The sequence below is a fragment of the Ptychodera flava genome, chromosome 19 (assembly GCF_041260155.1).
Source record: "Ptychodera flava strain L36383 chromosome 19, AS_Pfla_20210202, whole genome shotgun sequence".
In the NCBI taxonomy this organism is placed as follows: domain Eukaryota; kingdom Metazoa; phylum Hemichordata; class Enteropneusta; family Ptychoderidae; genus Ptychodera; species Ptychodera flava.
The window spans coordinates 767,501-778,187 of record NC_091946.1 but is presented as its reverse complement, the minus strand read 5'-3'; the positions used below and the strand labels follow the sequence as shown (position 1 = coordinate 778,187).

General features: G+C 35.7%; 1 protein-coding gene across 2 annotated transcripts in view; it reads right to left on the bottom strand.

The window, feature by feature from the left end:
• Positions 1–6,938: 6,938 nt before the first annotated feature.
• The window catches only part of LOC139118323 (heparan-sulfate 6-O-sulfotransferase 2-like), an 8,362-nt gene continuing 4,613 nt past the window's right edge, over positions 6,939–10,687 (bottom strand). For both annotated transcript variants that reach the window (XM_070681578.1, XM_070681579.1), the window contains exon 2: positions 6,939–10,687. This exon is cut by the window's right edge. In XM_070681578.1, coding sequence (XP_070537679.1) covers positions 10,228–10,687 — 460 coding nt within the window. In that variant the 3' untranslated portion in view covers positions 6,939–10,227.

Sequence of the window (10,687 nt, the reverse complement as noted above, 5' to 3'; positions counted from 1 at the left end):
AAGCAGTGGGATGAAGGAATTCATTTTCTGCTCTTTGCTGTTAGAGAGTCAATTCAGGAGTCTCTTGGTTTAGCCCATTTGAGCTTGTATTTGGACATACAGTCCGTGGCCCACTTAAGCTCGTTAAAGAGAAATTCCTATCAGACGATGATGATTGTCTGAATATTTTGCAATATGTGTCAGATTTTCGTACGAAACTCTCTAAAGCATGTGAATTAGCCAGAGAAAATCTTGAGTCATCTCAGCAGTCAATGAAAACCAAATATGATAAAAGCACCTCAAAACGGAAGTTTGAACCAGGTCAAAAAGTTCTTGTTCTACTTCCAATTCCTGGCAAACCACTCCATGCTCGTTACTTTGGGCCATACCTAATTGATAAGAAATTGAGTGATTTAAATTACATCATAATAACACCTGACAGGCGAAAACAAAAACAGCTATGTCACATAAATATGCTTAAGCCATATTTGGATAGGGATAATCCTACTAAAACAAAGCCTGTCAGTACAGTCAGTTCTGGCCATTATGAAGATAGTGATACTGAAACTGACTTGAGTGAAAATACTCTAAACTCAAAGCTGGGCTCGGTCAAGCTTCAGAACTCAGAAATCCTGGAGAAGCTGGAGTCTACAAAGTTGGCACACCTCCAGCCAGAACAACAACAACAGGTGAAAGAACTGCTCCACGAATATAAACACCTGTTTCAAGATGTTCCAACGAGGACAAACGTCATCTATCACGACGTTGATGTTGGGGACAGTAAGCCTGTAAAACAACATCCATACAGACTGAATCCAACAAAAGCGAAATATCTCCAGGAAGAAGTCAAATACCTGCTGGACAATGACTTTATTGAACCCAGTAAAAGTAACTGGAGTTCGCCGTGCATACTTGTTCCCAAATCAGACCACAGTTATCGTATGTGCACGGACTTTAGGAAGGTCAACACTTTAACAAAGACAGACACTTTCCCAATCCCGAGGATTGATGACTGCATCGACCGAGTGGGAAAAGCCAAGTATGTGACAAAATTTGACCTACTGAAGGGATTTTGGCAAGTCCCTCTGACGGATCGTGCTCGTGAAATATCCGCCTTTGTTACACCAGACGGATTGTTCCAGTACAAGGTGATGCCATTCGGAATGAAGAACTCTCCGGCAACGTTCCAACGGATGATCAACGACGTCATATCTGGGCTAGACGGGTGTGCAGCCTACGTTGACGACGTCGTCCTGTATAGTGACACCTGGGAGGAACACATCAAGCTCATGCGGAAGTTCTTTGAGAGACTGAGCAAAGCAATGTTGACTGTCAACCTTGCCAAATCTGAGTTTGGTTGGGCTAGGGTAACTTACCTCGGACATACTGTAGGACAGGGTGAGGTAAAACCTGTTGATGCCAAAATCAGTGCCATTTCAAGTTTTCCCATACCAAACTGCAAACGACAACTGATGCGCTTTCTCGGTATGGCTGGTTACTACAGAAAATTCTGTCCAAATTTCTCCACAATTACTGAGCCTTTGACTAACTTACTTAAAAAGAAAGTAAAGTTTGTTTGGTCAGAGCAATGCCAACAGGCATTTGATACACTTAAAGCCATACTGCAAAGTGCCCCAGTGTTGTCTGCACCAGATTTCACTTTGCCATTCAAATTAGCTGTAGATGCTAGGTGATACGGCTGCTGGTGCTGTTTTATTGCAAGAGGATAGTCATGGTATAGATCATCCTGTTTGCTATTTTTCACGCAAATTTAACAAATCCCAGAGAAACTACTCTACAATTGAAAAAGAGTGTTTATCTTTGATATTAGCTTTACAGCATTTTGAAGTTTATGTTACTTCTTCAAATCAGCCAATAGTGGTTTATATGATCACAACCCTCTTGTTTTCTGCAGAAATTTAAAGGCAAAAATCAGAGATTGCTAAGATGGAGTTTAATGTTACAGGAGTTTAATCTTGACATTAGACATATCAAAGGCAGAGACAATTTAATTGCAGACTGTCTCTCTCGTATTTAGAGTTTATTGTTGTTCACTTTCAAGAAATTTTATTGTTGTTCACTTTCAAGAAACTTTACTTTAGAGTAAAACAAAATTTGAGAACTTAAATCCTTTTCAAGATTACATTTGTAAAAGAAAGATTTTTCTTTGAAAAATTTTCTTTTTTTTGAAGAGGGGGTGTGTTATGTAGGTCATTTCCCCCACACTCATCATGACCTGAGTTCAATTAGTCTAGAACATTCTCAAGGTCACTGCCCTTGATGACCTCACAACCTTGAATTCAATTAGTCATGTTTGGAATGTTCTGGAAAGTTGATTAGTTGTGTAAGGGAGATAATTTTAGAACAGTAATTAGCATGTCAATAAAAGTTCTAGATTGTTCTTATATGCCTTTATAAAAGGGACGTGCACAGCTTCCAGTCAGACTTTTGGGATCGTGTCTCTTGTGTGTTACTAAACTCCAGCAGTAGTCATTCTCAAGACTTTTCAAGACCTTCACTGTCAACGCTGGATTTATACTGTGGACTTTGTGCAGCTTCAAGCCTGCAAGCCAAAGGACTGTTCATTCATCCGACTGACTGTTACAACTCTGAGACTGGAGCTTTGCCGTCCCAGCTGAGATAAGTAGTCTGTACACTTTTAAAGCTTGTACTCTATCCCTGACTTAGCAATTAGTTTTATTTTCGTAATAAATTTTGTTTAAACGTTAACTGCTGAGTTCACCCTTTTGTTCGTTTTCTCTGCACGTAACAGAAGTATATTGCAATGTCAGTGGTATGCAACATTCAATAGTCCATATAAGAAGTATATTGCAATGTCAGTGGTATGCAACATTCAATAGTCCATATAAGAAGTATATTGCAATGTCAGTGGTATACAACCGGGTATACAACATCAATAGTCCATATAAGAAGTATATTGCAATGTCAGTGGTATACAACATTCAATAGTCCATATAATAATGGAAGAAGTATTGTTTTATCATTTTTACTAGACTTGGTTCAAGTCTGTGATTTGTGAATGTTTATTGTTTGAGTGGGATAAACGCGATGATTTGTGTTCTGTTTTAATGTGAAATGCGTGAGTGGGGTGAATGTGATGAGTGGAGTGAACACGATGAGTGGGGTGAACACTATACAGGGGAGTTTCTCCTGTGAATCCGGCAGAAACTAACTCATGACTGGGCAGATTCAAAGGTAACGCATTCCCAAGCTAGAAAAACCTGGGCTGCCAAATTCAAATAGATTTGTATGACAAAGGAGAGACACATGAGAAACTACTGCAAAGGATTTTATGTATAGAAATTCACCGACTTGAACCAAGTCTACCCTTTTACCAGTATATTTCTTTTTCTTTGTTATGTCACTCTTACTCTGATTTGAGATGATAGCTGTTAGACCTAAAATCCTCCATACTGCATTTCTTAATTATAATGTTTTGACATTTAACTGCAGTTTGTCAGATACTCTTCAACAATCTAGAAGGGCAAACCTTCCAATTTAACATTTTTTCTTGGATGTTCATAAATTGATATTTTTGAACTGCTGTATGCTATGTAATTTAAGAGAACTTTGATCAAAGAGTTCCTTAAAGGTACATTAGTCCAGAAGATATTTGATTTGAAAGAATTAAATGGGTTTGCACAAGACCCTTGATTTTGGATCACAATATGATGTGTTTTGACACTGAATGCCATGACAAAGGATGACGGTTCTGAAAAGTTTTTGTTGTGGACTTTGTGACACATGCAATCAGAAGAGAAAGGGCTGCCAGCTAATGAGATATACAAAGGTCAGATGTCATGGATGTTGTCATGGTAATAGGTAGCCATTATTCAGGAAGATCAATTTGAGAGATTGTTTGATTGTTGGTTGATCATGTGAGTAAAATGCATTTACTTCCATGACAAAGATACACATACAATTTGTTTACCTCCTCAAACACTTTTCAGCAACAATCTACAATCACATTGAAGGCAGTGCAAATGTACCAACAGTTTGACTGAAGTTCCAATTGACTCTGGGAAACTTTTTTTTTTCCAAAAATTATTGTATAAAACTGCAATCACAGCGAATACGTGACTATGGAAAGCAATAAGACCATCACCTTTGATTTTATGCCACTAAACATTGATGAATCTGCATTGTTGGAAAGTCTGTACTTATCTAATTTCAGATTGACATAAAAGCTAACGATAAATATTCTCAACCTCAGATATAAATACTTTTGGTGTGCTTATTATTTGAAAAAAAGTAAGAAATACTACAGTGAAACCTGTCTAAACCTAACCATCTAAACTGGAAACCTGTCTAAACTGAACCCTTTCCCCAGTCCTATTCAAATACAACTCTATGTTAAAAGGACCTCTATAAACCAGACACCTCTCCAAACAGAACAATCAATTTTCTCAGTCCCTCAAAGGTTCAGTTTAGACAGGTTTTACTGTAGTTACAGATTCCTTTAAGAAATTGAGGGGGGGGTGGTGGTTGTTCAGTGTATTGTATTGTACTGGTATGGCGGCTGACTTGCAGTAAAATTTGTTTTGTCAACTCTATAGGTTACCGAATAGGAAGTGATAGTCTGCTCTCATTTTGTGAATCTATTCATTTTATTTTGACTTCAATATTTTCAGCAATAGATATTATTTAATATGTTTCAGAATGAATTTAAAATTCACATCATTTGACCATAACAATATTAACATGATCGGTGGGTCTGTAGGAAAAATATTTTATCTGTGATGTTTAAGCCAAAAAATGGGTTTTGTGGTCTGGCAAAAGTGACAACAAATATTTGCAAAAATGTAAATGTTCCAATAATATTGGTGGCCATGATGGAATTACCTAGCAACCATAGATGGACTCACTGTGCCAAATTGACAGTGATGTTTTGTTGCTGAACTGTCAATGCAAATCTGTACAGTGCATGTGTTTGTGTTCACCGCAAAATGGTATTGGTAGTAATAGGAAGCCTTTATTAAGACTGTATATGATAAAGGTAAAAGAAATCTATGATATAGGAAATAAAGAGCCAGTAGCTCTCAGTTTTTATCATTTTTTTTATTGGTATGTCGATTAATAGCAATTTCTTGTGCTACTCCCATAACACCCGCCATTCAACTTGTCAACATTGTGTGTGTAGGTGTCTAAATACATTGTTATTGTTGACTCTTGAATTTTTGTCTGGGCCAGAATTCACCTGTCAAAAATTGACATGCAGTCTACACATGTACAGAGTTGACAAGCTGAATACTGTGTATCTCAACATGTTTTTAGGAGAAGAGCAAGTTACAGCTACTGGCCCTTTAACCATTATTCAAGTTTACCAATCAAACCATTCCAAAGACTTAAAACAATAAATTGGCCAACTGACTTTATACAAAGATCCTGGTGAAAACATATAAACATATTACAAAATGTAAACTGAGGCAGTGCAAGTCATTGTTTCCATTCATCAGCAACTGTCAATTATTGCACTGTATCCATTGCATTCAGTGACCTATACTTGTGGTATGATTTGGCAAAATTCATGGACTTGACAGAACTAGAATTCACAACACCTCTACATATCATACTAAGTCAGGCCAAACAAGAAAATTATGGGTTTCTCATCCTTACATGCATTTCTGTGATACCAGCTGTATCTGTACACTGTGCTGAGCAAAGCTAACAATAAGATGTCGGTAGAAGCATATGTGAACCAGAATAACTATTGCTACCATGCTATGATTCTTTGCTTCCACTCGGTTGAAATAAATGCTAATTAAAACTTTGGATAAAGAGTTCCATTAAATGGTGGTTGGTTTGAAAAGGCTTGTAATTTGGTGTAAAGGAATTCAAGACCAATTCAAAACCAGCTTCACCTATACTGTATAGAGCTTTGACTTTGGAAATACCTTTTAATTTTTTTAAATCAGCATTGATACCGAGAGGTTTTGACCTTTTTGTGAATAGATTTCATGAACCAGTACTTCATTGCTTCACAGGCCAGTATTCCAGAAGTTAGATTGATTGTTGAGATGTCTCAACTGCCATGACAAAATGTCAAATATTAAAGATATGGGCTTGCTTTTACAGAATGTTCCATTGTATTGGAAGGTAGATTCACTGAAGGAAAAAGTAGTGAGGTAGGTCTAATGAAAGAGTTAAGATCTGAAAACAAACATGAAATATACTGAGTGGTAGTTTGGATAAACACATGTGGACTCTTCTTGCATAGACGAAAATCAGACCATATTTAGACTTTTAAGAGAAGGGGTAGCTGGAACATATCTCAAAGGTCCTATGGGACCCATACAACAGATGTAAACTCTGTATTCAAGGTACATTGTTGTTTGATGATAGTTAAACCCCAGTGCTGCTAACTTTTGATGTTTTTTTTTCATTATTTTTATTTTGTAAATCAATTGCAACTTCTTATTCTACTCCCCAAAGAATGTTGAAACACCCACTATTTAGCTTGTCAACTTAGCGTCTATATATGTAAAATGCATGGTTATTGTTTACATTTGAATTCTAGTCCGGACCAGAGGTCAGATTTCAACAATAACAATGCAGTTTACAACCATAGGGGCTGAGTTGACAAGCTGGATACTGTGTACATCAACATTCTTTGGGGAGGAGAACAAGAAATTATGGTTCACATTCAAAATAAAATTGGTGAAATTATCATGAAAAGTTAGCAGCACTGGGGCTTTAAAATATGTCTGTCATAATGAACTTTGTAAATTTAAATGTTGCAGTTATGCAATGTTGACATAATACATCTACATATCATGCAGGAAATGTATTGTTTGTGAACGAGAAAGTTGCACAGGTGCAGATCTGACAACCCCACTCCCTTGAGCCTTTCTCAACCAATTCTAAACTCAGCCCGATGTTTTTCTTGACATACAAATAGAAGGGTAGATAACAATGGATTACAAATGTGGCACAGAGTATTTTAATACTAAATATTTCTTTATTTGACGTGACAAAAAGTTTTAAAAATTTTGACAAAAAAAAATAAAGTACACAAATGTAAGATTATATCTTCACAAAAATTTCAAGTGAAAATAATCCACAGATAACACTTATAATAGTTTCACATATGAAAAAACAACAGAAATGAAGAAATGACAAAAGGGCGCGAAACACAAAATGAGGTTTTTCAAAACCTATGGTCGGGTACAACTTTGAAGGAAGTATCAAAATACAAAATGAGAGACTACCTATAGTGGAAGTGGGTGAATCATGCAGACTTCATTTTCAATGACTTCAGTATCAAATCCACCCTTCTCTTAAAAAGATACAATGCTATGTATCAAATACACCTTTCTCTTAAAAAGATGCAATGTATCATATCCACCCTTCTCTTAAAAAGATACAATGCTATGTATCAACTTGTTAATTTCAGTTGATCATTTAAACTTAACTGCTGGTTTGGAAGCCATACTCAATATCTATGATATGATATGATACAACTTGTAATGTCCAGTGTAACTGAACAGAGTGGCATAAAATGACAATATTTTTGAAAGTGCAGAGTTGATTAATATTTCCAATAATATTGATAAATCTTAAAGTCCAAGATTTGATTTTGTGGTCTAATAACTTGATTCAGATCCTCCCTATGAAATGCTTGACATAATGACCTATGATTGCATACTACTATGGCTGCTTACAAATTGTCTTACTAGAATGGACATAATTTCTTTAAGTCAATTTTGTCTTAGTTGTGCATATAAAATCACAATTTTTTTCTTAATCACGGAGAATACTGTATGGTTAGTGGAATGCCTTACTGGCTTTGAAGATGTTTTTATTTCAAATGCTCAACGGTATCAAAATTCTGCATGAAAATATCCAATGACGATAGAGGAATACCATTGAAATATCAAATGTTCTTAGTGTTATCCTGAAGAGCTGACAATGTTTTGTTTCTTCAAATTATGTTCTGTATATGCTGATGGAAATCTACTGCACTGTCTTAGTGTACTGTGATGGAGTTTGGTCTGAGAAAAAACAATACCGGTATTTGTTTCTGGTTTTTGACATTTCTGCAAAAACAATGTTGTGACACCATCTTCTCTTTCAAAAATCTTCTTTTATTTTGTCGTAAGCTCCTTAGTATGAGAAAAACACAACAGTTACTTCTTTCCTTACTGCACAATACTTCTTCTTCCTTCAACTTTTCATCGATTTGACTCTTATACTTTTTCTTACACAACATTATTGATCATTTATGCTTGTGTTAGCTGTCTCTCTGTGAATACTCTGGTCACCATGTATTTTGAACAACAAAATATGAAAAAAAAGACACGACACACAGGTTGATAAGGCCAAAGTAATTAAATTATTTGTTTTGAGTCCCCACCCGCTTAGGTTTTTAAGGTTTTCATGAAAAACACACACAGTGTATTTGAATAGGAAATTTTAGGACATAACCCGCCTAGCTTTTCGGGACTAAAATTTTGTTAAAATTTTTTCTTTGCTGCAATCAAATTTACATTGTGTTAATTTTCTTGTGTGTGTTTTTCAGCTGCTTAGACACATACCTTTTCCCATTTAGAGTAGACGAAAAACAAAGAATTTAATTACTTTGGCCTAAGAAATTCACACTGTGACCAGAAACAAAATTTTATTTTTTCTTTGGCCCTCAATGAGGTTTGCAAGAGATATCCAGTCAGTGGCACCAGATGGTTGGACTTGGCAACAAATACATCTTGAGAATTTGTAGTGCTAAGGTAACTTTTACTATGAATGAAATTCACATACATCTATGAAGAACTTTTTGGCATAAAGAGAAATCTTTGTGAGTCAGCAGTGTGTCATTCTGATTATAAAATGCAGACAAACTGAGATCAACTACATAACTATATCATGTATTGTGGCTATAAGCTTCCCACAGTAGTAACAAAAATGGCATCAATAAGACTTTTATACTCACATTTGGTTAGATGTGGTAAGCCAGAGTGAGTGTACATATGAATTTTAATAATGTAATAGCTCCTATGGGTCTTAGCTTTTAATATTCATTTGCATATATGGATTTAAACACATTTATGCACCCTCCATAAAATACCAACACATAGTATGTAATGGTCAGCAATTGTTGCAATGGACACACACTTATACAACACCATGCAGTCTAGTACATTATAATTAGTAATAAAATCTACCATGCTAAAGTAAAGATGTCCAATTTTCAACAAAATACAGCTTGTGGTTACAGAATATATGCAATTGCATATTTTGACACAGACAAGCTCATTTGATAAATTCACACCTTTAAACCTGGGTACATAGTATTCTCGACCATGGAGTCAGTCAGTCAAGGTGTAACGCATACGAGCAAGGCGGATGAGGGATCAGACGATACAGAAGAGAGAACGATACAGAAATTGTGTGGAAAAAAGCAGAACTAAAAGTTATGTCATTTATGTATATTGAAACTTTGAATATTGCTTTGGTGGTTGAAAAATCCGAACTTCCCACGGCGCTGTGATGCAAAAATGATATAAGAATCCGCAAGTACCCGGATGGCCCACGGTCGAGAATACCAAATACTAAGATGGTGAGTGCTGCAGTTTTGAGTTTTTGATGTGGACAGACATACATACATGCCTGCCTACATATGCAGGTATACAAACATACATACATACATACATACATACATACATACATAAGTACACACATACATACATATATACATACATACATATATAAGTACACACATACAGACAAACATACAGATGCCACTGACTTTGCATATATGCCCCCTTTGGTATACCGGGTATATATACATATATACCAAATGTGAGTTAAAAATGCTAAGTCAAGAGCCAAAGTTATTGGTAAGTCCTTCAAGTGTGACAAAAATTTATCATAAATATCAGTCTGACAAAGAAGTGCATTTCCTACAGGTAGATTGCAGATAAAAAACCCAAGATAATTAAAATTAGGGTTACAAATAGTTCTAACAAAATACACAACTTCTACAAAATGCATATGATTATTGTTAAAAATGCATAAGCTTTGAATCAGTTGCTATGCTCAGTAAATCTACAAGCATGACATAGCAGTCAGTATTGTTGACTAGCAGATTAACTTCCGAATCAAATGTCTGCCATATTTTCTAACTTGTTGCACAAATGTACTTGTACTTTGCTCAAAAATTTATCTTAAGGATATGAACATTTGACGTTCATTTGTGAACCAATGCTATTTATATTATCTTAAAAACCTTGGCTACCAGTTTGCTATTTCTTTAATAAAGTCTGCATTTTCATTTTCCTGTGCCATGTACTTATATCGTTGCATAAATAAATTTTTAGCATATGCATACAGTTCAATATCAAGGGCATTAAGTTGTCGAATTCTCTCCTTGTGTTCATCAGTTACTACAACACTACTACTTTTAGTTTTGTCAAATTGTTCAAATGGTTCGTCAAACTTCAATTTGAATGTCTTTTCAAACATGTACTGCGTTCGTTTCTGGAATTCTGTCAGTCCAAAGAATGCCATTCGTCTCAAGTTTGTCTTGGCACTGCTCAGAATTTTTTCATTTCTCTCCTCTTCCGGCATAAGTGAATGATTATAGCAACCCACTAGAGCTAAATCTGCCAGCATTCTTGTCTGCCTATTGTTTGCAAGGTTATGAGGACAATTCATGAATTCCTCGAGTAAGACACCTTTCCAATCCTCCCCT